General features: G+C 40.3%; 3 protein-coding genes across 9 annotated transcripts in view; 2 read left to right on the top strand and 1 right to left on the bottom strand.

Moving 5' to 3' along the window:
- The first annotated feature begins 5,431 nt into the window (after nt 1–5,431).
- On the top strand, nt 5,432–12,108 carry LOC126868797 (DNA (cytosine-5)-methyltransferase 3B-like). 2 transcript variants are annotated; one of them, XM_050624671.1, is made up of 16 exons: nt 5,432–5,576; nt 6,343–6,447; nt 6,522–6,603; nt 6,986–7,096; nt 7,183–7,326; nt 7,694–7,785; nt 7,874–7,984; nt 8,108–8,330; nt 8,945–9,072; nt 9,175–9,222; nt 9,686–9,750; nt 9,840–10,105; nt 10,206–10,442; nt 10,838–10,979; nt 11,052–11,266; nt 11,354–12,108. In XM_050624671.1, the coding sequence occupies exons 2-16, from the start codon at nt 6,421–6,423 to the stop codon at nt 11,578–11,580; spliced, it is 2,118 nt and encodes a 705-aa protein (XP_050480628.1). In that variant the 5' UTR covers nt 5,432–5,576; nt 6,343–6,420; the 3' UTR covers nt 11,581–12,108. The 2 variants fall into 2 exon arrangements, with proteins under 2 accessions (XP_050480628.1, XP_050480627.1); XM_050624670.1 differs by lacking the exon at nt 5,432–5,576 and adding an exon at nt 5,628–5,958.
- On the bottom strand, nt 11,715–15,727 carry LOC126868796 (polynucleotide 5'-hydroxyl-kinase NOL9). The gene is made up of 7 exons (XM_050624669.1): nt 15,529–15,727; nt 15,190–15,401; nt 13,484–15,060; nt 13,204–13,403; nt 12,654–12,704; nt 12,374–12,567; nt 11,715–12,287 (listed from the first exon to the last, which is right to left on the bottom strand). The coding sequence occupies exons 1-7, from the start codon at nt 15,594–15,596 to the stop codon at nt 12,031–12,033; spliced, it is 2,559 nt and encodes an 852-aa protein (XP_050480626.1). The 5' UTR covers nt 15,597–15,727; the 3' UTR covers nt 11,715–12,030.
- A 134-nt stretch (nt 15,728–15,861) lies between these two features.
- Nucleotides 15,862–26,851, top strand: part of LOC126868792 (histone lysine demethylase PHF8-like) — a 30,734-nt gene continuing 19,744 nt past the window's right edge. For 2 of the 6 annotated variants that reach the window (XM_050624659.1, XM_050624657.1), the window contains exons 1-14: nt 15,862–16,107; nt 16,469–16,554; nt 16,647–16,925; nt 17,010–17,151; nt 17,253–17,702; nt 17,784–17,985; nt 18,068–18,837; nt 18,901–18,948; nt 19,183–19,391; nt 19,479–19,681; nt 19,913–19,960; nt 20,261–20,444; nt 20,535–22,210; nt 24,708–24,841. In XM_050624659.1, the coding sequence (XP_050480616.1) occupies nt 16,010–16,107; nt 16,469–16,554; nt 16,647–16,925; nt 17,010–17,151; nt 17,253–17,702; nt 17,784–17,985; nt 18,068–18,837; nt 18,901–18,948; nt 19,183–19,391; nt 19,479–19,681; nt 19,913–19,960; nt 20,261–20,444; nt 20,535–20,614 (2,799 nt within the window). In that variant the 5' untranslated portion in view covers nt 15,862–16,009 and the 3' untranslated portion in view covers nt 20,615–22,210; nt 24,708–24,841. The remainder of the gene's footprint in view (nt 16,108–16,468; nt 16,555–16,646; nt 16,926–17,009; nt 17,152–17,252; nt 17,703–17,783; nt 17,986–18,067; nt 18,838–18,900; nt 18,949–19,182; nt 19,392–19,478; nt 19,682–19,912; nt 19,961–20,260; nt 20,445–20,534; nt 22,211–24,707; nt 24,842–26,851) is intronic. The other 4 variants (XM_050624661.1, XM_050624660.1, XM_050624656.1 and 1 more) reach the window with 4 other exon arrangements.

Genomic DNA, 26,851 nt, shown 5'->3' with positions numbered 1-26,851 from the left:
ATCGATCGAAAGGTCGCGCGGCTCGACCGGCCGTTGCGTTGGTTGGCCGATTTCCTGCCAGTCTAACTGGCTCGCTGGCCAAGAGCCTGGCCGCGGCGGCGGCGGCGGCGGCGGCGAGCCGTGCGCGCGGCTTGCGCTCCCAGCGTTTCACCGTAGCTGCATGCACGCGTCGAAACGCGGCTCGGTGCACGCGTGTCCGTGTAACGCGTGCAATCCATTCGACCGAGTCCGCCGTGAGGGTGTAGATCGGAGTGGGAAGGCGAACGCGAGCGCGACTATACGCGAACCCGTGTGGGTGAGAGAGCGCGCGCGAACCAGCGTATATCGCCGAGAGGCTGACTGCGAGACAGAGAGACAGAACGTTGGAGAAACCGAGATAGCTTCGACGTATATAAGGGCACGTACGCGTACACGTATGCACGACCGACTGCCATGGCGGTAGTGGTGTATGCGGTGACCCTGCCGCGATGTAGGTGGATGGGTTGCCAGGGCTGTACCGAGAAACCCTGTGTCGACGTCTCTCTCGGCCCCTCGAGAACCTCTATATCTTTCAACGAATTTGTTCGCTCGCGTCTCGATTCGAAATGTCCTGGAATTTCCATTTCGATCGCTTCGAACGATACGAAGCGAGATGATCCATCCAACGGTTCATACGCCGATCTACGGTGAACCGTTTTCGATTCGGGGCAAGTGGCGCACGCTCCGATCGAAAGTCGCGCGATTTCGCGCAAACTCGAAACACCGTTGCTCGATTCGCCGTTTAAACGATTGACATCGAAACGAGAATCGAGTTTTACTGTTGTTTCTTGGAGAGAGGGCAAGCAAACGAATATTTAACGAGACGCGTAGTAACAGGTAGTAGAGAGAAGATAGACAGACGATCTTACCGGTTTACGAACGGAAACGAAACGAACGCTCGTTTCGCTTGGTAGATACGATAGGCGGCGATAGTTCGATCACGCGCCGATATCGCACGTGTGGCGCGCGCGATCTCTTTCGTCGATCGTCGCGGTAAAAATAATGTCAAAGTCAAACTCCTTAACACGCTCCTGTTTCGAGTAGCCGCTTCGTGTGTGTGTGTGTGTGTGTGCGCGTGCGATGGCCAATCGTACGTATATAGATACTAGCAGGTCGCAGCGTGAGCGCGAGCGCGACCGAGCGAAAGCAGCGGGGTCGAGGGTGGATTTCACGCAAAGCCGAGCGAGCGAGAGGGAACTCGTTGCGCGCCACTCGATGAAGCGAGAGACGAACAGATCGCGACCAAGCGGGAAACGCTCGTACAGACCGATCCTCGAAACAGAAAGAGAACTACCGCTGGGGAAACGAAAGGAGGCTCTCGCGCGCGCGATAGACAGAGAGAGAGCGCAACGCCTGCTGCGATCAACCCATCCTTCGCGTAGAAGGAGCGACGAAGAGAGAGTAAAAGAGAGGGACAGAGAGCAGGAGGGAAGGAAAAGACGATACCGTCGTCGAAGCTCACGCAAACACGCTCCTGGCCGAGCTCGCACACCGCTGCCTGCCAGACTCCCACCACGCGAACTTTCGGAAAAATCAATAGAATACAAGAAAAGCCCACGCTGCGCTAGGCGAGTGGAGCCCTCTCTTCCTCGTTCTTCCTTCTCTTTACTGCTCCCTTCTATTCTCTTCCTTCCTTCCTTCCTTCCTTCCTTCCTTCCTTCCTTCCTTCCTTTCCTCCTTCCCTTCTTCCTTCTTGCCTGCCTGCCTTCCTTCCGTGCTTCCTTCCTTCCCTCTGTTTCCCTTCTTCCTTTCGCCTCCACGGTTCGCTGTTTGTACTCGCTTACTACTCGCCGGTCGCGTCCACCACGCAAACACGAAACGCTTGGCGATGCTCTGCGTCCGACCCAACAACCAAGATAAACGGTTTGCCTGAAAAAATCGCAAACGGAGAAAAAGCAGCTGACGGAGTCAGCCGCACGTGTGCGATCGACACGAATCTCAGATCGACCAAATTGTCCGCTCTACCGTGAGTTTGCACCGAGTTGCGCATTACCCGTATGAAACCTTCCCCGTCTCTCTCTCTCTCTCTCTCTCTCTCTCTCTCGCTCGCTCTGTCTCTGGCCCGCATTTTTCCACTTTTTTTGGAAACGAGACGTTCATAGAGACGTTGTTCCGTAGATTTTTCTTTAGTTTGGCGAAAAGTGCTTTTCCTACAGTTATATAGCATTTATGGTAGTAATAACGTAGATACGATGTAAATAAACAAGGCGAACTGAGTAATGCAAATTTGATATAAATGTAGTATAAGTGGGAATGGAGCAAGTAATTCGAAAACGATAGAAACGCGCAGCGTAGACAGCAACGCGGAAGACTTTCGATGGAGAGTGGAAGGAAGGAAGGCCGCATAGAGAGAGTGGAAGTTGGTTGGGCGAACGATCGCGCGGTGCATGGATCTCGATCCGTGTGCACCTTCTGCGATCCAAACGGAATCGTAGCCTACCTCGTACTAAACGGAACTGACCCAGCTTCGTGGCTTTGTACCCTTCGTTGATCCGTCTGTCTCTTTTTCTCTGCCAGTCAGTCGATCCCTCGCTCGCTCGCTCGCTCTCTCCCCTCTCTTTCGCTGCTTCTTTTCATCTTTGTCCGGTATTGCCGGTGCACGAGGCCTCTCTCTCTGTCCTTCGCCCCTTGACATTCTCCCACCGCCGACGAGACACCCTCGAGAAGTTTCAATTTATACTGAAAGTCGTCATGACCGAATCTACAAATACGTACACTCGCTCGCGTTCCTAGTCCATTCATATCAGCTGAGTGCACGTAAACGTTACCGTATCGTTCTTGGTCCGTGATCGCGTACGAGCGGTTCGTCGAACCGCTCTGTATTTTCTGTCACGCTGTTCGCTGTGCCGACCGAAATCTCTTCTGCATCGCGACGAACAAGATTTTTCGAAAAACCTTGGGATCGTATCCTTGGCGCGTTAATCGACGTTTCGTGCGGTCCGAGCGAAAAAACCTCTCGCGTGAGATCGCTACGCGGATCCAGTCACGCGACATCGAGAATACCGTGCGGCTAAGAACGCTACGCAGGATCGCGTGCGCGAGATTCCCAAGCTTCGAGTATCTTTGAAAACACCTAACGATACGTTTGATCGTCACGGCACGGTGAACGGCGAACAGTGAACGGCGCGAGTCGACAACCCAGCCGACCATTCTATCTCGCTCTCCCTTGAGAATCGTTCGCCTTCCGTTTACATCGGCGAGCAAACCAACTCTAGTTCCAGCTTCTCACATTGTCGCCCTAGTCACCGTCTGTTTGCGTTACGAGGCAGACTGTGTAGAGTTTCGCGTGGTGAAATGTTCGCGCGCCATCCAAGCCACGATCGGAGAACCGTAGTCGAAGACTCGGGGCTCAACTTCGAGTCGGAGTCGCCGAATAGACAGGCAGAGGAGGAAAGGTGGGAGGTAGGCGACAATGTCGGTTAAGGAGGCCGAGAGGCCCGTTAAAGAATCGAGAACGCGGCCTCCAACGAGCCGACTGCGAGTGGACACGACCTGGCGGACAATAAAATAAGCGAATCAGCAGGTCGTTGTCGTAATTCTGGCTACGTCACTGGTACTACCCCTCTACACTCGACAGAGGGTCGTGTACCCTCGCGTAGAGGGGGATAACGGCGGCGGGAGAGTGGCGCGGAGCGGCGCACAGAGAGAGAGAGAGAGAGAGCGAGGGAGAGAGAGAGAGAGTGAGGAGAGGAGAGGAGAGGAGAGGAGAGGAGAACATGGGGTGAGAGGCGCGCACGGGGCTAGGCAGGAGGGACAGCGGTGGTGAGAGGAACGCGCGGAACGCTTTATGAATGAATGTTTCCACGCCAAGTGTGGCGAGAGAGCGAGAGAGGCCCCCGTGTGTCCCGCGTGTAAACACAATAATACCGACGTTTCCATTCATCAGGTCGACCCCGGCAAAGCATGCCGCGACCTCGAGAAATGCCTTTCGAGGCGCCACGTGGATCGCATACCCCTCCCTAACCCTCTACCCTACCCTCCCCCCTCTTCCTCTCCCTCTCTTTCTTTTTTGTTACCAACCCTCCGCGGTGCTGTTTCAAACGCGATTTCAATCTTTCCTGCTCGTTTCATCGCGCTATATCTTCTCCGTGCCATCGCCGTGGATCTCGGGCGCCGGCTCGCGCGCTCCATCCGTTCTGCTTTCTATCGTACCTGTGCCGAAATGCGTCGTCCTTCGGGGGAACGCGTTGCCGCGATCGATCTCACGCGATCTCACCAACGAAATTTCGAAGCCGAGAACCTGGAAATCCGCGGGAACGATGATCGAACGCGGCTAAAACATTCCCAGTTGTTACCCCGATGAAAGTTGCGCTTTCTAGTTCGAATTGTACGCGTGTTACAGGTCTTTGAGCAACCCAGCAAGGATGCGTTGCAACAATGGGCGGGGAACAGCGTTTGGTCCATGGTATGCGCCATGGAACTGGGCTTGATATCAGACGCTTCCCGAAACAACGCGCCGTTCCACACGGTGTCGGATGAACGACCGTCCGTCCAGACTAACGCCACCGTTTCCAAGCCCTCGTTGCCCTTGGAAAATGACTGCGTCGGTGCCGCGAGTGAGACGACGAAGAGATCGAGATCGTCCACCAGGAGGAAACGAAAGTGCAAATTTCCATCTAGATCCAAAGCCAAACACTCGTCCATCGGGAAAGCGGTAAAGAAGAGCAAGCGCAAAGATAGAGGAGATGATTCAGCCACCGCGAACAACGACTCCAACACCGTAGATAAGTTTTGGAGGTCCCGAAAGGCGGGTCTCGACAGATCGGAGAAACGAACCAACCAAGAGTCCGAAAGTTCGCAACATTTTCTTCCTGACGAAGCTGGAAACCAGCACCACCATCGAGACTCCATCGTAGCCGAACGCGACGACGATGATAATTCGGCGAATCGATCGAATCACGCGGCAAACGGCCTCGTCATTCAAATTGACGTTCCGCAGACTCGTGCGTCCGATCAGCAGGTGTCTTACGAAAACGACGTGGCTAACTTCGTTTCACCGGACTATAATCGCACGGAGGAAAGCGATCTCTGTGTGATCACGGCGCAGATCTTGGAAACCAACGAACTCGAAGCTTTTCAGACCTCAACGCTCGTCCTCGACGAGCAGAAGGAGCAAATGTTGGTCGACAACGACGAGGACGTCGTTGAACGTCGTTCCTCGAAAGAAGAATGTAACAACGAGGGTACCTCGACGACGAACAACCACGTCGAAGATAACGCGTCGATGGCCGATCGAATGGAAACTGAGGATTCGTCGGAGCAACCACCGGAGAACGACATTGCCCTTGAACGGTTCGATCAAGCCGAATCGACGAGTTTCGACGATACGGATACGCTTCCTCTGGCGAAAAGAATCTCGTCCGAAAGTCGAGCGTCCAGCGAAGGCGAACGAAACAACGAAACGACCAAGCCGGTGAAAAGAGCGGCGAGAAACAAAGGATCCAGGTGGAGCGAAGAATATTACGAGGTCAGAAGGGTTACGCGAGGATCGATGAAAATCAGCAAGGATCTTTTCGTCGGCAAGCTGGTGTGGGGCTGTTGTTCGGGATGGTGGCCAGGCGAGAATTTCAAAACTATTTCTTTCTAACATGTCCTTTCGTTCGGTAGCTCGTACTCGAGCCTCGTACTCGCGAGTTTCCTACTCGATCGATTATCGGCAGACTGTAACCTAGCGATCGGCTTACCCGATCGAAAGTTTAAACGCGTGTATAAAGCTGGAATAGGATCACGGGAATGCGCGTGACGCGATCTGACGCGATGTGACGCGACGTGACGCAACGTGACGCGACGAGACGAGCGCAATCGATGTTGCAGCTATGTCCTAAGTAAACGTTTCTATGTGATATTACAGCGTTAATTATCGATGCCGACCATGTAGGAATGTTGTCCGAAGCAGGCAAATCATGGGTTTACTGGATTGGAGAAGCTCGTATATCATTAGTGAATATATCTTTCAATTTATTTATTTTTCCTTTTTTTTCTTTCTCTCTCTTTCTCTCTCTTTGTTCTTCTTACTCCCTTAACGGTCCAGAAAATTTGATCAAAGCCGACCAAAGACTCGTTAGTTGCACTTTGTCGAGAAATTAATCGAATATTAAATTACTCCGTGTGCTTGTAACGAATAAGTGGCTGCTATACAAACGTTATGAACTTGCCGAATAAGCCGGTGTGTAGTTTGATGAAACGCAAGGTATCAATTGCAACGTGACCGAACGAGACGTACGAGTCTGAGACTGTCAGAAACTGGACAGTTAAGGGGTAACGCTCACCGCGAGCAACGGATTTTTCAAAATTGCCAACTGACATATCGGCGTTTCGTTTTAGTTGAATGAAAAGACACAGATCGAACCGTTCTCGTGCAACCTCAAGAGCCGACTAGCGCATAATTCAAACGAAGCGCGAATGCGTGTCATCGACGCAACTATGCAGGTTTTTTTTTTCCATCTTTTTCTCCCATTTTTTCTCTCTCATATTTTATTACTTAGATACGAGTTTCGCTTCAGATGTTGCGGAAATTATTGGGCGGCACTTTAACCAAGCCTTACTTCAACTGGATCGAGAACAATTTATCATTCATGATCGAAAGTAAGTGATCGAATACGTGGGTCGTGACCCCTGCAACCAATTATTCTTAGCTGATAGATTTTTCACGCTAACGAAACGGAGAACACGCGAGAAGAACGCATTTCTTTCGATCGAGAATTTTCATACCTCGCTCCTTTTAGAACGATAACGAAACCTACGATATGACAAACTTTGGTACTACACTTTCGACTTATTTTTATGCGCGTAATCGGATTCCGTCCGGTTGAACTACGATTGCGAAATAATAACAGGAGGTCACGACTCCAAAAAAAAAAAAAAAAAAAAAAAAATAAAATAAAAAAGAAAGAAATAGAAAAGTATTGCTTTGGCGCACGAACCGATAAAACGGTCACATCGATATGATCGTATTTTTCTTACATAGCGTTAGACGAAATCAGGTTCTACCCATATCCAGACAAGATACAACGGAGATTAAACAGGCTTAAGGAGAAGAACGCAAAAATTACGGAGAAATTCTTGCTAGACCAAAAACGTATGTTGTTACTTTCTTCGTTCTTTATTTTTCCTCTTCTGTTTCTCCTCCGATGCGAATATCAATTGCTGGATTTCTTTCGATAGGCGAAAGTCAAGGGAAAAGGTTGGCTGAAAAAGCGAAAGATTCGCTGCAACGAGGCAACGTAGATTTAACGCATTTGCCGTTGAAAGAACAGAATCCGGGGATTATAACGTGGGCTAAAATCGCCGGACACAATTGGTGGCCAGGTAATGCGCTTTAAGTTCCTTCTTTTACGAGGCTGCTCGCGGATTACGCGTTCTCTCGTACAGTTTTCAATCGTTTCGTTCTTTATTACGAATATCGATAGGATGAAATTCCACCCGTACACTGTCGTTCGTACGTATGCGACCACTTTGTTAACACGAATATTACTAAAAATACGCGAACAATGAGAAATTAACGATTGAAAGATTTACGTACTATGGTCGCGTAGAACTACGAACGACAACGTTGTTCGCGAGTAAATACAATTTCAAGACTCGTCGAATATTTCAAGCATCTTTCGAATATTACAAATTCACGTTTTAAACATCCCTTCGCACGTTTCCCAAACACGCTCCCTTTACGTTGCAGCGATGATTATCGATTATCGTGACTGTTGCATGCGTGAACCAAGCTTTGGTTGCCAGTGGATTATGTGGTACGGTGATTACCAGCTCTCAGAGGTAAAAATTATCGAACGTTACTAAATGTTCCATCGAAAAGGAGCCGAATATACGCGTAGACTGTTACACGATTTTCATTGCGCGACAGGTGCACCATCAGTTGTTCTTGAGATTCGACAAGGGCATGGAAAAAATGCGCGACTACATAAATAATACGAAAAAGCACATATACCTCGTTGGAGTTCTCCAAGCCTCCAAGGTATTTATCCGCGTGTCGTGTCGTTTTCACCGTCTTTCGTAATCCACAAAATTCCGTTTGAACCGTTACTTTCCAATTTTTTCTTTTTTTTTTTTTTTTTCTTTCTTTCTTTCTTCTTTTTAGGATTATTGCTCTCGTCTGGGATTCAAAACCGAGGACTGGACTGTAAACGACGCGTTGAGATATTTCGCAACGAACAAAGATTCCACAGAATCGTGCGCTCAAAGGAAAGAAGATTCCGTCAAAATATACGATAAATATTCAGCTTGCATAGCCAAGAAATTGAACGAGTTGAAGAACAATACAAATGTAGACGATGACCGGACGAATGACATAAAGAACAGTGGTAAGTTCGGCTGAATGGATACAATGTCGCGCCGTGAGTACGCGGAAACGTTGAAACACTTGTACCGACAGCGTATAAGCGCTCTTATATCATCTTCGTAATGAAACTAAAGGAACGATACTTTTTAACACTTTACCGACCGATAGCCGATTAATCGGTTTTTGTCGCCAACGCTCACCGACCGATAGCAGATTAATCGGTTTCTGTCGCCAACGCTCACCGACCGATAGCCCATTAATCGGCTTTTTGTCGCCGATGATCTTTCTCATTATTTGAGCAGTAATTTGTTATTTAGTACTAAGGTACCTTGCTCAGTTGCGTCAGTTGCTGTTTTATAGCAATTTGAAAAACGTACCGTTCGCGATGAACAAAAAGAATGATATTGGAGAGTCTAAACCGAAACAGAGCCAGACAGAATCTGCGCCTGAGCTGCTGATCGAACCGCGCGTATGCTGTCGAACCGCTAGCGGTCAGTAAAGTGTTAAGAGTCGAGATACGTGGCGAACTTTGAATTCTGAAAATCTTGACTCGCTTACACCGCTATCGGTCTCAGCACACCATGTACGTTATGAAAAAATATCTGTTGTAAAACATAAGTATCTGTTTCGATCTAGATGACTTACGTTCTGCGATGAACGGAAACATCGCGTTCGAATCGTTGTGCCTAAAGTGTCTACGAGTTGCTAAGGGTAAGACGGAAATTCATCCATTCTTCGAGGGATCTTTGTGCAAAGATTGCTCGGTAAGGTAACGCTAGTAACGCATCGATAACGTCACAGAGACCTCGTATTATAATTTTGCAAAGGCAAATCGTTGTTCATGCTTGGAAATTGAACCGTTCTAGGATCGCTATAAGCCCTGCATGTTCCTTTTCGGCAATGACGACAAATGCGTAAGTATTCCTGTTTCGATGTACGTGCTGTAAAAAGTCCCAGGGTTTGGAAGTTCGTTATGAAATGCAAATAAAGCAGGTTATTGGTTTTTGTCAAGTTAAAAGAAACATATTAGAATAATAAATACACTATACATGTGCATTACACAAATCACAGGTACAAGAAGAATATATTTTCCAAAAATAGTTGGTCATAAATCATTATAATTTATAACAGTCTATCGTTCATAAAATTGAGATTCATAGAATTAAGATTGGACATGGTAAATACCATGTAAATTAACTAAAAGGAAGTTACAAACGTTCAGAAATTTCTAAGAAGCTGCACGTTTCTTGCTTCGCTAACATACCTATAGAATATACCGACAAGCTTTGACTGTTAAACCCTGGGACAACCAATGTATTGTACAATGTGTCACTTAGCCGAAATAATCGTCCAATTCATTCATTGGTTGTTGATTAGTTTTACTGCACGGTGTGCGCAGCCTCTGGCATGATGATCATATGTGACAAAGAGGACTGCCCAAGGTGAACTTTTCTTCGTCTTTGCGAGTATAATTTCCAAACGTATGAACACTGGTAAATTGTGCTTTTCTCTGTTTCTTTTTTTTTTTCAGAGTGTATTGTACCGCCTGCATGAAACACCTGTTGTGCCCAACGACCTATGAACAAGTTCTTCAGGAAGATCCTTGGGAGTGTTTCCTCTGCGCAACTAACAATAAGCCTCGACCGTCCTTCGATTCGATCATCAAGCCACGAGCAAATTGGAAAGACAAGATGATCAATATGTTCCGTACGAAATCTAACCCGCAACAGTTAGTGAAACGTAATCAGGAGAAGAAAAAGATACGCGTGCTGTCCTTATTCGATGGCCTCGGTACAGGTGCTGCGTTGAGATTCTACTCTTTTTTCTCTGCCAAGAAGCTTGGCACTTGGTCCAGTCACGGTTTACCGATTTTTCCTAAAGATACATGCTTTTTCAGGTTTACTGGTACTTCTCAAGTTAGGTTTAGTCGTGGACACGTATTATGCGAGCGAGATCGACCCGGATGCGTTAATGGTGACCACTGCGTATTTTGGTGATCGAATCATTCATTTGGGTAACGTGCAAGATATCACGAAGGAAAAGATTCAAGAAATAGCGCCTATCGATTTATTAATCGGTGGATCGCCGTGCAATGATCTCAGCTTGGCTAATCCAGCGCGACTCGGCCTCTATGGTTCGATTAGTTACTTTTAAACACAATACCATATATATGTACACCCCCGTTTATAAGTACACATTAGAATAGAGGTTAATAGTTCCGGTTTTTGAGAACCATTATTTTCTTCCATGCGGTTAATTCGTTAGTTTCGTCCAACTATTAGGTTAGCAACTAAGTGGTAATTAGGTGGTAATGACAAAAGCCGCAATCACTTAATTGCCAACCCAATATTATTGCATTTTGTCATGTAAGTACGTATTGTATTCTGTTCTTAGACGAACAGAATTCTGGTAATCTGAGATAAGGATTAACCTCCATAGGGGAGCAGAAAATACAATACTTGTAAACCAGAAGGGTGTACGTAAGAACGCGTAAGCGTTTTACGGTTTTTCACGGGTTTTTCGCTTCAGATCCAAAAGGGACTGGTATCCTATTCTTCGAGTACTGTCGTATCAAGGATCTGCTAAAGGAAGTCAACAACGAATGCCATTTGTTTTGGTTCTATGAAAATGTCGCTTCAATGCCGACCGAATATAGATTGGAAATTAACAGGTAAGTTGAAACCGAGTTGAAAGTTTTACAGAGTTCTTACATCGAGAACATTGAAACCTCGTTGTTTAACAGACATTTAGGACAAGAACCTGACACGATAGACTCGGCAGATTTTTCTCCTCAGCATAGATTGAGGTTATACTGGCATAATTTACCGATAGAAATACACTCATTGTCTACACAACGAGAGCAGGACGTTCAGGATATACTTACGCCGCATTGTCAACGTTATTCGCTTGTTAAAAAGATTCGGACTGTTACTACGAAAGTAAACTCGCTAAAGCAAGGTACATGTTCTTAATCCTTAAAAATGCTACTCTCCGTTCGTCGCATTAATCGCGTTTTAATTATTAACGATTTCTTTACATTCGTAGGCAAATTGGCTTTGAAACCAATTCTTATGAAGGACAAAAGTGATTCCTTGTGGATAACCGAACTCGAAGAGATATTCGGATTCCCGCGTCACTACACGGACGTGAAGAATTTATCGGCGACAAAAAGACAAGGGTTGATAGGAAAGTCTTGGAGCGTTCAAACACTAACTGCCATTTTTAGATCTCTTTGTCCTTTTTTCGAGTGTAATACGATTGAAACGAACTAATCGTGATACGTTTAGGAGAATCGAAAATGTTTAAGCATAGCGTGTGCTTTAAGAAGCAAAGACAAAACGATCAAACGTGAACCAGATCTCGCTTCGTCTAGTCCAAAAGGAGGATATAGCGAATACTTTAAGCATTTCATTAAGTTTTCTCCAATTTATTTTGAGTTTTGTTACAATCAAGATAAAACAAGTACCTCGCAGTATTTTCTACCATTTCTGTCCTTTCTATTAAAATTGCATCTTTGTCTTTTTCTCTGAAATATATACTTTATACACGCCTCAAACACATCATACATTTTGTACATTTTTTTTTTTCTTTGGAACGATGAGAAAGATAAGGAAAACGAAAGAAGAAAAAAAGGAAAACAATATTACAAATGCGTATTCTTAAAAAATGGAACCAAATAGATGACACATATGCAACACTTTTTTGATACACATAAAAATATATTATAGAGATTTATCGTTATTGTTTCTAGTGTTGTTTTGATATCTCATACGGAAATACCCCCTGCGATGTTCTCGTGACATTGGTAAAACATCATTTCCACCGATATAAGGTACGTTCTTGTGTTGATTATTTTGTAGCAGCGTAGTCGGTACCGGCATACATCCCATCAAACAATTCACATACCGCATTATAGAAATCGGTAATGGTGTGTTTATAAATATCTCTCTTCGTTCCATATCAACTCCTCTGATGATACCTACATAAAAAGCAATGTCACGCATTAACTTCTAATTATCAAGTAAATACGAAAAGAGAAAAATATATGTACGTTGATATGCTTACCAAACCCATAACATGCGCAAAGAGGTGCTCTGTTTAATATACGTGGACCAGCCATACTTTCACCTTCTTGCCATTCATTGTTATTCATATCGATTCCACATAATGCTACTATATTACCATTCACTACGTTTAACGCATGCGACGGGGGCACTGACGCTCGTGGAATTGAAATGTACAACGATGCAAAAGATGTTCTGTAAGTAAAGACATTTTCTATACATTAAAGTGACTTAATAATTTGATACCTTTCACTCGACATGTGCAGAAAGATGATACTAACACGTATGGAACAGCTTCGTTGATGCTTAACGATAAAGGGTCATAGCGTCTCCTAAAGAAATATCAGAATTCACACCATTAACATACGATCAAACAATTGTGAATATATCAAAATGACTATCAAATAATATTGATATTGTAGCGGCACGTGAGTCATAGGACGATTCGAATCGAGAGTGACTCGTGTTGTTGTTTTGCTTCGGGGTATTGACACTGTTACGATGTACGAGATTTAAATGTAAACAAACTCCGGGCAAAACAATATCGCCGCTACGTGCAATCGTCAACCGGAGTTCAACCTTTCCAGTAAACCCCCCCCCCCCCCCCTCCCGACCAGTATAAATAAGCGAACATGCTCTCTAGGACATTCATTAACTAGTATCCTTATATCGAATAGCATTGAGCTATTATATATATATACTAACTTTGTATTCTGTACTTAGAACGATTTTAAATATATCTGATTATCATAAGTATTCACTCGTGTCGTCATTTAAAGCAACACGTTTAATATCCACCACAATATTGTATGTTAAATTCATATATCTTACTCGGAATTCCAAGAGTTTTGTACAATTTCACTCAAGTAGGAGATCATTACAAGTTCTCGTTTTTGATACGGCTCCATGTTCCAATTGTCGTATCCTGGAGCACCTTTACGTTCTGCATTTGAATGTATCGTGAATAATTCGTAATCGCATGGTTGACTCCAGTCAATAACATTCCAACTCCAACTCGACCAGGATAATTGCTACAAACAATGCGTTTCTTCCGACGTACCTGTTTGCAAAACTATTCAAATGTATAGAATGGTAAAATAGTTACAATTACCTGTTGATTTATCACTTCTTTACTTAAGTAGTTGATATAGTTATTCTTTGGATTCTCAGACATAATCTGTACAACGAAAGAAGGTCGAATCAATTTGATCGTAAACAAGATGATATCCCAACCAATACCATGTGAAAAACCCATCGTGTTTACGATAATAGGTAGGCGTGACAAAACTGGGCAACTTAACAATTTATTAATCAACATTTTAATACTCTCGATGTATCGTGTAATGCATCGTGACACGTCCACATCTCCGATATACAATTGAAAAGCCGGAGTCTTTAAATGCGTGAAGTTTGGTCCCAATAAGGGTTGTTCGATTAAACTGTATGATATACATCCAGCTGGTGTGCATTCTGCTTGTCCTGGGTCAACGTCTACAAGAACCACCATTTTGGAAACAGGTAGTAGAGTATTTATTAAGCATCGCATTGTAGTTGATTTCCCGACGCCTTTTCCACCAGCTATTAAGGTGCATGACCATTCGTTCTCACGGCAACGTTTCAACATTTTGTCAGTAACTTCTTGCATAATACGTTGGTCAATAATTATTTCCTTACACGCGTAATTATCAATATAAAGATTCGACTGTAATATTCTTTCAGCCCTCTTGGGGTCAGTCCAAGAATGATAAGATACATTTTTTATTTTTGGAAATAGGTTAAATGGATAAAAAACGTGTAAAAACCTAGTCAATTTGTTGTCCAAATTTGATAACAAAACAACTGCCATGCCGGGTTGAAGTTCTTTGATGTCTGCGATTAGTTCGTTCTCTTTGTTTTGATCAATGCCTTCTGTGGACAAAGATACCCATATATTTGATTCCAAATTTTGTGAAAATTTTTCACTCGTTTCGATCGAAACGTTACTATATCCTCTTGGTGAATAAATTTCGATTGGACTGTTCTGTGTGGTAATGACGCATCCGTAAACTTCTATAGCCCCATATACTACTTGTACGATTAACTTTCCAGTAAAGCAAAATCGTGTGTTTTTCGACATAACTGAGACTACTTTGTTCTTAAGACAATAAAATCGTACCGAGTGCTGATCAATGAGAACAGTATCATTATTACTTGAAGTTACTGTTTCCAATGTATAGCATTTGCTACTGTTACAGATACTACTTTCAGTGTAGCATATATCAGAAGGTCTCTTAGGTTTTGCTGAATTACTGGGAGTAGTATTTGAACTGCTATTTTGTAATTGCTTTTTATCCTTACGTAGTTTGTGATTACTCTTGTACGGTGATACGATTTTAGTATCCTTTGCTCCATCAGATAAATTATCATTTGGATTTAATGATTCACCAATGATGACACAGGCCTCATTCCTCATACTTTGCATATATAATGGATAATTGTCAAAATCATTGCCCTTCATCTTTTTTTCTTCTTTTTGTTTAAGTACATCAGGTATACTTAGCGAGGATAAATTTTTTGACAGAGCTTCTACTATTACTGGTGAACCTATAGTTTTTTGCTCCGGAGTGTTGCAATACTGCTTGTCATTTCTATCTCTGGTCAACTGTGCCCCTAAAAAGTCATCGTTCTGGAAGGAAAGATCCACAGAATCTGAAATTTAAGCAACCTGTTTCCATAATGGTGTTTTTTGCTTTAATAAAGATACTATACCATATTTTATCTTCTACTTGTAAATAGCGTGCAGTATTTATCCCGATTTGTGAATAATAAATTCCTTACGTTGTGTTCCTTTTATATTGGTGCACTTTTTCTTTTTACGTTTTAAATTACATTGTAAGAGTATTTGGTTTTTGTTTAACGAATTTTCAGGCAGCACACTGTTTTGAGCACTTTTATTCTTTTTGGCCAAAGAATTCATATTTAAACATTTAAGAAGAGATTTTCTTTTTCTTCGTGTTCGCTTGTTTCGTGCTTTATATTGTGGTAATTGCCTAAATTTAAAATTGAAGTTTTTGAATCAATACAATACGTGTTTTAACAAATTTACCAACACATATTCATTCAGTCATATAAGATAAAATTGTTAAGAAGCATTCTAATTGTTCGACATTTACTCACGCTTTGGATTGCTTTATACCAATTTTCAAAATTTTCGTTTTTAACTTCGTTGCTTGTGACGATTCCATTTTTTTGTTTTATAAAATTTGGTTATGAAATAAGAAGATTCAAATCTCAGAAAGACGCATTTTTGATAACTAACCTCAAAATAAACCAATATTATGATCCGTTCTTACAAAAATGTTTTGTATATTTATGCAAAGAAAAGCTATACGACGCATGCGTGCTGTAAGTGTGTGTATATAATTATATGTATATATATACATATTAATAACAAAATCGTGACAAGTGAACCCGGTTTTCAATTAGGGTACCTTTTCCACTAAATCTCCATTCGAAAAATAGAAATGCTCCTTTAGTATGCATTCAAAGAAGAATAACAGGGCGGCTCTTTAGCGACGCATCACGGCTACTATAGTTACCATCCAATGTTAACGATACGGAGTCGCGAAAGTGTATTTGGCGTTAATATTCACGAAAAATGGAGTTACCAGTTACATATTGTTTATGTGGCCGTTCTTACGATTTCGAACAATTTATGATACAATGTGATGTTTGTAAAGAATGGTATCATGGAGGGTAAGTGTTTGAAATATTGATAATTAAAAACAACGGTCTCTCCAAACACTATGATTAAATTATGCTTTCCGAGACCGAATATAAACACGTTTCGTCATCTATCCTGCAAAACTCATTAAATAATTTAGCTACTCTCTCATGATTTCCTTTTCATAATATCTTTTCTTAAAATAATGGTTACAGCTTTTGCAGCAAAAGAATTAGGTTTTGTTGATACTTGCATAACCTATCCTAATGACGCAAAAATTTTTGATGCATAAGTAAATTATGCGGCCAGATTATATATTTTATGAATATCTTCTACATGTAACAAGATGTATCCATGCTATTTAAAATAATTTTTATATTTTTCTCTCTATAGGTGTGTTTCTGTAAAAGAATATATGTCCATAGATCTTGACAAATACCATTGTCCGCGTTGTGAAGCAATGTGCGGGCCATCGCTTAGTGAGCATATAGAAATTAATTTTCTCTTACTGTACTATTTATATAAAAAGATCTACAGCTCTTTTATTATTCAAATGTTAATTGTATTTCAGTGAAAACAAAATTGAATTGGCATAGACATGATTATACCGAGCCCGATGCTGATACAAAACCAGTTCAAACTGGCACACCAGTATTTATAAGGGAATTAAAATCCAGACATTTTCCAAAAGCTGATGAAGTTGTTAAACATGTTAGAGGACAGCAATTGACTCTTCAATATTTACAAGCTAATGGCTTTGAAAGTCCTATTATAATTGATGGGAAGGATGGACTTGATATGACCGTTCCACCACCAAACTTCAGCGTTTATGATGTCGAAAGTTACATAGGTATTAATTCTTTGTATATATGAATATTTATGTTACTCTTATGTATTAAATGTTTGTGCTAGATAAAACTGATTTCTTTTTCAGGTGGAGATCGAGACATGGATGTAATCGACGTTACAAGACAAAGTAATATCAGAATGAAATTAAGAGACTTTGTTGAATATTACAATTCCCCTTGCAGAACAAGGGTTCTTAATGTGATTAGTCTTGAATTTACAAACACTGGGTATACCAATATTAATTGCCTTGCCACATATTGGCTTTAAATGTTTCTAGGAAATATATGTATATATATATAATATATAAATTGACAAATAAACGTTGCAGTCTTTCACCAATGGTCGAGGCACCATACATCGCGCGTAAACTTGACTGGGTTAATTCTGTTTGGCCGCGTGATTGGCTCGAGGATAGTGACATAAAACGCCCCGAAGTGCAAAAGTATTGCCTAATGGGAGTCAAAGACAGTTTCACAGATTTCCACATTGATTTTGGTGGTACATCTGTGTGGTATCACGTGCTACGCGGAGAGAAAGTGTTTTATCTGATCAGGCCTACACCTGCTAATTTACAACTGTATCAACATTGGATGTGCAGCTCAACGCAGAGTGAAACCTTCTTTGGAGATCAAGCCGATGCGTGTTACAAATGCGTTATAAAACAAGGCCAAACTATGATGATTCCAACAGGTTGGATACACGCTGTATTAACTCCAGTTGATTCTTTGGTCTTCGGTGGAAATTTTGTACATAGCCTTAACATTCCAATGCAACTACAGTGAGTACATAAACGCGACTGATAGTGATCATTGATTTAAAGATCATTTCGAATGTTTCACTTAATCTCCAAACTTTATAGAATATACGAATTAGAAAAAAAAATGAAGACTCCTGCCAAATTTCAATATCCTGGTTTTGAGACAATCAATTGGTTCGCAGCAAAGAAATTACTGAAAGAATTGAAAGAATTAAATAATGAAGGAAAGAAATGTCCAGCGTATCTTTTACAGGGTGTTAAAGCATTACTCAGTATTCTAAAACAGTGGAACACAGATAAGGACGTGAGTTCATTTTTTCCATGGTAAAATCATTTTATCGTAGATTATGTATCTCATTAATATTTCTGAATTGCTTCTATTTTAGTATAATATGACCAGTAGAGGTCAAATACCAGAAACAATAAATAGTCAAAAATTGTTAAAAGATTTCAGTAAGGAAATTCGACATGCTGAACGATACTTAATATCTTTAAATCCCCCGAAACCAGAGCGAGAGAGTAAACGCAAGAAAAAGAAACCATTGAATAAAGATTTTGTAGATTATGATGTTGCCGATAGAATGCCTGATAATCCGTTCAAAGCAACGTTAAAAGAGACGAGTAAAGCGAATTCTACGATTGTAGAGTCACCGTCATCCGGTAGACCACCCTTGAAACTCACATTACCGAAACCCATCATGTATCCCTATGCCAAAACTCAAAGTCCAACATTGGAAGAGAAAAATGTTTCCCCTGTTAGTAATAGAAGATCGTCAAAACCGGGTAAACAAAGTCCAACCGTAATTAGATTTAAGCTCGGCAATAATGAGGTGGTCAGGAGTACACATGATGACATAAATACGTATAATAATTTACACTCTGACCATCCCCTTGGGACATCGAAAGAATTAACTTGGAAACAAACTTCCATATACGATTTTCACGACGGCAGCAATGAAAGCGATTATGGTCGATTTACTATTGACGAGTCGCCAAAACGAAAGAGAACACCCAAAACTAATACGCAAAAGCGTTTAAAACGCGATTACGATGGAGATGTTGATGTTTTAAATGATGCACCAAAAAATGGAATTGAAGAATTATTAAAAGCTTCGGCTTATACCTTGGGAAACGGGACTCAAAGATTGGATGTAACGTACGTATTAATTGTTCAACAAATTGAAGCATTTTCATGTATTACAACGTTTGCTGATTTTAGGACATCAATGATATCACAATATAGTCAACCTATGCCACCACCTACTGGGTAAGATAATATGAAAAGTTAGCATGCTTGAGGAATTTATTTGAAAACGCATGTTTAACATTACTTTATTATTTCATTTGTTCTTTCCTTTTCTTTTTTTTTTTTTTTTTTATTAAGAGAACAAACAGAAGTGTATATATGCACGCGTGAATATGTAAATGTGCGCACTTGCGCGTGAGTGTATTACTTTTTAATAGTGTAGCATTGTTATGTTTTACGTTTTTGGTGTCCTAGTATTTATAAATTGAAAACAACCAGTTCTGGTAGGGCATCTCCTTCGACTCGGGAAGCAATTGCCGGGATGCTATCCTTCAGTGAACAATGTTATTCAACTACGTCAAATAGTACATCGAAATCTACAAAAATCACGAAAGTTCAAACTAGCGAGGATGACGATCAGTCTATAGAAAATATCGATAAAGTTCATCAGGACGATGATTTTAGTACGTAAAATTATAAAAAGATGACTTCTTCATGCGAATGCATTTGCATTGATAATTAACATTATCATGTATATATTTTCGGTATAGTTTACCCGACTCTAGACGCTTCAGACGATGAAGATTTTATTTTTAAACCTAAAGCGAAAAGTCAAATAGACGAGGCATGGAATCCAAAAGCCAGAGTAGGACCTCTCTTGCCAAAAACGAATCGTCCAGCTCGAGAAGGTGTCAAGAAAACATCTGTCGAAAAAGGGCTCGAAGCAGCGGCAGCGAAACGTGCAAAACAATCGGTATGTACAAATTTGCTTTTATCTTTTTGTTGATGTTTTTGTTATTGTTATTCTCATTATTATACTGATCGTCACGTTAATTAATAATCAAATAAATTCTTAACTCGATAGATAATATAGGTTCCTCTTTATAACACAAATTAACTCATTTATCATTCTATGTGTGATCCTATGTTTACATTCATTTGTATTTCCATGATTATTTCTTTCTTGCATACTCATATCGCATAGGACGATTATCTGGATAACAACATGGATAAGGGCTCCAAGAAGAAATTGGTAGGCATATTACGGTTTCACTCTTCGTTTCATAACATGTGTTGCATGTATCTTGAATACGATATCATAATATCAGCAAAAGTAATATGTTATATATTTGATGTATATACATACATATAACTCTATGGTACACAGATATTACTATTGATTTTATTGAATATTTGATTGCAAATTATACTTCTTTTATAATATACTTATGATATACTTTTGTAAATTATATTTCTGATTATATTACTTTCTATTTCGTTGAACGGTATTTAAGGTGAAACTAATTTATCTTTAATTCGTATAATATAATAGAGCACAACTAAGCGGACGTATAATAAAAAGAAGCAAAAGAATTCATCTGTAACTTCGGCAACTGGTACATCGGCCACATCTTCGGAAAATACCGCAAAAACAAGCATCGGATTCGGCTCGATATTAACGAGTCCTAATAGGCTCAAGGATGTTAAAGCGAAATTAGCCGCCCCAGTTCCAGTTGGTAAGATACTTCCTTATTTTAGAACATTTTTTCTTCTGGTATTTTATCAAAATCAATACTATTGTTATACTATTGTTACTTAATTTTCAGAACGAAAACCAAAGAAAGGAATGAAAACGGCGAAGCAACGCTTAGGAAAAATTTTGAAACTTCACAAAATGATGCACTAGGTTAAAAAATAGCAAAAAATCATGAACGTAACGGACTATACATCACATTACACTCTCGATTTGTGTACAAAAACTACATATGTAATAGATGTACATTGCTATGTAAATATGTTGAAATCATTAAGGTAGTATAACTATCTTAAGAATCTAGTTTTTAAAATTACGATCGTTTTTAACGAGATATTTATATTTATTATCGCAGTATTTAATTTTAAGATATATATACATATATATGTATATATTGTATGTTTTGATACTTGACTACTTCAGTAAGAGATTATTTATGTTGTAGCGAACACTTGCTGAAGCTTTTCATAAATGTACAATTTTATTTTAAAGCATTATTCGTTTATAACTAACGAAAGAACAACATTGTCCATCTAATTGTAAAGAGGCTGTAGTATATTAAATCTTTTTCAATTCACTATATAATAGTGAACAGCAACAAATTTTGTATGGCATAATAGCTGCACGACAACGAAAAACAGTGGGATAATCGATACTGTATTCTGTATACATTTACTTAGAACTTTTGGTCTCGATTATGTGCTTTTCGTTATATTTACGTCTTGTACTTACTTCTATCTTCGGTTTATATCAAGTTATATTCACTTTGATATATTATAATATTTAATAATTTATTCAATCACCTATACTCTATACGTTTGAACAAACACTAAACGTGTTGTAGAATATGATTCATTTTCATTTTTATAAACTAATGTAATCCTTTTTGTATATCTATTAATATCTTGTAATTGAGCATGCTCATATGTCAAAAGAATACAAACATTGCACACATATACACATATAAATTACAGCTGTCTGTCTTCATTTATTATCAGTTTCATTATCAATGACACAATTTCTCACTTGTAACCACTGATTTATATGTATAATTATTAATTGAAAGATGACACTAATTAAAAGGTGACACAGTCTTTCATTTATAATCACTGATTTGTATGTATTATTATTAATTGAAAGGTAACACCGATAATATAATTTTCACAGTAATGTATACAATATATTTCTTTTATAATTACTATACATACTATACATTCGTTGCGACGTTTATAAATGCGAGATGCGATGTATGGATTTCATACTTCCCGCTGAATGTAAAGTGCAAAGGAGTGTGAGCGCATGCGTGTAATTATCTGTACTCAGCAGTATTCAGTAGTACCTTGATTGATGCTGACCGTTTTGTAAAATTTCTCGTTGATTTGATGTGTCTTCGCGAAAAAGTCTATCGACCGTTCGTTCTCTGTGTCCGTCGCTAATTATATCTGCGAGTGTGTATTTCAACGATTTAATCGTATTCAATATCTGTTTTCTAATCAGTGTCAATTGCTCGTGTCTTTTCTTCGAAAAATTTTCTTCTAAAATTTATGGTGCTTTCAACACGTAGTGTATGTATATACGTATAGAACTTACGTATAGCGTACAAATTGTGAAACGATCGTGAGCCAGTGAATCAATAGTAAAAGGGAAATTCATTGTAATATGCGATAATACCGACTGGGACGTGAAATTGTTTCCTTTTGACCGCGTGGAATATTCAAGACGCTATCGCGTGTATTTGACGTTCACAAGGTAAGTGAAATGCATGCCTTCCAAATGAAACATCGTCAGATTAAAACATACATCTTGCCTTATCCATACACAAGAAATCTAATTAAATACTTCTATTTTAATGTTCGATACACTTCGCTAATCAAAACGTGCAATGCAATCTTTTAATCGTTTATCGTGAACTGGACGAATATGAATTAAGAAGAGAATTATTGAAGATTTTCCATTTTAGACCTTCCATTTTATCCTAGTAATGTCTTATTTAAGTATCGTTAATGAAATCGTTTATTCCCTAAATAGCAGTTATCATTAACAAACATATGGGGAGACTTCCGCCTCTGCAGTAATACTTCTGTATATATCAGTATTACTTTGAACTTAAAATAGATTCATCACGAGCATTCGTTTCTTTTGGCATGTTCAAATGGCATAAAATTTAACTCTGAAACTGTATTACGCAAAATTATTATTAGACAATAATGTGAAGATATAAACAAATAACGTTTCGTAGAGAACAAATATCAAGTAAGTTGGTTAGTATTCATACTACCTATTTACATAGTTTCGTAAATTTAGCACGGTGATTTTTCAACCATTGCAAAAAGAGTTGTCAAATCGCTTTGATGATCACTTACGTCGAATTATAAGAAAAAGTGTATTCTCTTACAAAAATTTTATATAATCATAAATCAACAAAAATAATACTATAAATTAATAGTCGATATATCGTACATTATACATAATCATAGGTAAGATAACAGAGTAGACTTCATACGCAACGCATCTTTATGTTATATGGCCTAAGGACTTTACACTCTGTTTATGGCCGATTCAAAGCAGAGTAAGATTACGATACTATGTACGATATGAAAAGATATCAATTAATCGATATTCAACAAGACTAAATGTCTATACAAAAGTCTTTCTTCAATTAAACAGATTTTGGTTTTACTTAAATGTGAAATTAAAAAATGTCTCAAATTTTATGCTTATTACTTCTATATACAGGGTGTCCCATTTGAAACGAAGCACGTAATTATTTTCTAAACCTAAACTATTCGTTACAGAAAAATATGTTTCAAGTAAAACTTACCTTTGTTCCGTGGGGAACATCTTGTATGGAACTATATGTTTTTTCATTGAGCCACGTTTGTAGTCTACTACAAGATGAATTTCATTAACCTAAATGTGTCGGTGTTTCAAGGTCATTTCCTGCTGTTCAAAACCTACTTTCGTTGAACGTAGCAAGATCTCGTTCTTCGCAATATTTTATCGATACGGTTGTAAACATAACTCGAAGTCACACTAATAATATGCATTATCGTTACTTCTGTTTACAAACAGAAGTTTCCTACCACTTTTGTTTTTAATTTTTTTTTTTTTATATAATCTGATAATAATCGATGAATAAAACAAAATATTTACAACGGCTTTCAGTGTCGTAATTCATTGGTTCAAAAGTTGCGCGTTATTACAGTTCGAGGAAATTATTTACAAGCACTATTACCTCATTGATTTCGATGATTTTTGAATATGCGTAGAAACCGACATTGTACAACTTTTTCCTATACATATAACCCTCGTTCGACCTTAGTTTCCCAGATATTCTACTGGCACAGAACAAAAAACCATTGGTAGTACTATAGCGAATTCTGTCTCTGTTTCTGTGAATAATTGTACATTCATGACAGCGTGTGCGTTAGCATTTGTTGTCGTTATTTGGCGCGGTAATAGTATTATAGTATATATAGTATATTATATATAGTAGGCGGGTATAGTTAGAATTGATCATAATGCTACCTAGTTTTTTGCGAATATCGCGGAAACTAAGGTTAAGTGACGATTATATGTATAGGAAAAAGTTGTTCAGTATCGTGGCACGGACAACATATCTAAAAATCATCGAAATTGGTAAGGTGGATGAGATATCGATATTTAAATAAATTAATAAAATCGATTGCGATTGTTATCAGATTATTCGAAAACAATCGTAAAACAAGTGGTGCACTAAGACGAAGTTTAACCAGATCTTTTGAAATCGATATTAACACATCGAGTACTGCGGCATAGTCACGTTATAGACGAGTGTCGTTCTCTGTTGAGGTCACGTGTACCACGGATTACTCGCGTGATTACATTCATTGGAAATGTTTATAAAATATGAGTTGACATTTATAGAAGTACAAAAATAATTAGCAGGAAGAAAAAAGGATAATATATATATGATATGCAATATAAAAACAATGCACACATTTATTTGAGTATGATATAATTAAAGAGATATAAAATCAGTGACGGTTCGTGGATTTTACACCCAGCGCACTGTGTGCTACGTACACGTGTAATCCTAAACAGTATGAAATTATTAAATCGGCTCGACAATTTTTTTTAATTGCGAACATGTCAATAATTCTAGTGTTGTGTATGGGACAGTTTTTCTTCCCTTCGATCGGATGTACTCGCGTATTAAATTAAGATTCCAATTAAATCAACAGGAAAAACTTTGAAACATTCACAGCAACCACAGAAACGAGTAGAACGCGCAACACTAACTGCAGCACGGAACAGGACATTTTGAACGAAGTTTGAAGAAGTATGTAAGAGAGAGCGAGGAACTTCCTACCACTACCGCTGCTGTCACTGCCTACACCAGTAAGATCTTATTTGTATATGTGACTTTTCGGTCAATACGCGAGTTTATCTTTTCGATTGTATTGAGCATGGCAGTGGGAGTAGGGGTAATCTTTCCTCACTTAAGGAACCCCTCCGGTTACCCTGGCGAGGAAAGATATTAACAGCTGTAGCGATACAATGGTCAGCGATAGACTTTTGTTTAGTCTAAAAGCGATTTTCATACGTTATTCCCGCATTTAATGAGCAGAAGGCGTGTAGCAACTGTTGCGAGCCGGCCGCAGTCATTAACGCACGTTTCGTTTATGCAAGGAATCAACTCGCTGTGACAGTGAGCCATGAAGAAATAACAGCACAAAAGAAAAATTATACTATCAACAATTTCCGAAATATTTGAATGTGCTGCAACACGTGTATTGAGTAGCTGCCCTTGCATAAAACGATGTTTAGCGCTAAAATACAGTAAACAAAAGTGAGATTTATTCGGACAGTCGTCACAAAATGTTACTATTCTCACAGTACATCCTCTTGCTTGTTTGCCAGCAAATTTTTGAACACTGTTTATATAACATTCAGTTGACGCTTTGCTTTCTTCTTACTGCATTTCATTACGTTCCAGATATATCGCTCGAAAAATCTTCGTCTTAATTCCATGTTGATCGTTGAGGATAATTTATATAAACTTCTTATTTATATTTTGGAACCAGATGAATGGTAAATCTAATTTTTATTCGCTTTATACTTTTGAGATGGAGGATGTGTTATTGAAGTTACTGCGGTGTTTATCTTCAACAATGTTTATTTCGATGCGGAGTGTGCATCGCTTGAGCTCCACCTCTGTCACGTTACGATCCACCTCAAATTGGTTACCCCGACGTGATCTGAACGAAAGAGGTGAACGTGTTTGGGCCGCATAAACATCCTACCGTAAATCAAGGCTGTTCATAATGGCAAACGGCGAACGCCACAGCGCAGACACAATAAGTCAACTACTCCGCGTACCTCCACTACGGCCTCAAAGAATAGTAATGTGGTTTGCCATGTTGGAAGCACAGTTCGAGGCGGCACGCATCACAAATGACAAAAGGAAATTTACCGCCCTCGTCGCGAACCTCGGTGATCAATATTTATATCAAGTCGAGGATATAGTGCTAGGATCCGCCGGCGACGAGACGATATTAGAAGCTCAAAAGTGAACTCGTCAAAAGACTGGCCGATTCGAACGGCACGGGAGTGCGACTGCTGTTCGAAGGTTAAGAAATGCGAGACAGGACACCGTCTCAGTTCTACAGGAACCTGAAGAAGCTGGTCGCCCCATCGGACGACGATGCTCGGAAGACGAGTAACAACACTGTGAACACCTGCGTACATTGTTCGATGTACTGTGTATGTACTGTTCGCGTTTCCCTGGTTCCAGCTACAGGGGAAACGGCACTTATTCGCGCGATCACGGAAGGTTCTGTGGTAGTTGCATATGCCGGGCTGCTGCAGTCTTTCTCTCGAGCGCGATCTGCGACGTCGCGAGCGTGACCCAGGTCGGTGACGATTGTCGAGGAGCAGCGCGCCAATCTGCGCTTCCAATCGACTTACCCGGTCGTGCACCGTGTCTAGGGCGCGGTTCGATTGCTCGCTGACCGCTGCTATTTGTCCGTGTACCGGGCGTATTTCGTGGATCCTGTCTGCCACCGTGGTCAGGACTGCCGCACTTGTTTCCCTTATGACCAGGCCAGGACCTGTTGCGTATTCACTGAAGAAGGATCTTCCAAAGCGTCAGAACGAGATCGTCCGAGATCGATGGGGCGGCCAGCTTCTTCAGGTTCCTATAGAATTGGGACGGTGTCCCATCTCCCATTTCTTGACCTTCGAACAACAGCCGCACTCTCGTGCCATCCGAATCGGCCAGTCTTTTGACGAGTTCACTTTTGAGCTTCTCGTATCGTCCCGTCGCCGGCGGATCTAGCACTATGTCCGCGATTTGACCTAATTATTGATCGCCGAGGTTCGCAACGTGGGCGGTAAATTTCGATTTGT

Source organism: Bombus huntii, chromosome 8 (assembly GCF_024542735.1).
Source record: "Bombus huntii isolate Logan2020A chromosome 8, iyBomHunt1.1, whole genome shotgun sequence".
NCBI classification, from domain to species: Eukaryota; Metazoa; Arthropoda; class Insecta; order Hymenoptera; family Apidae; genus Bombus; species Bombus huntii.
This window is presented reverse-complemented; position numbering and strand designations above follow the sequence as displayed.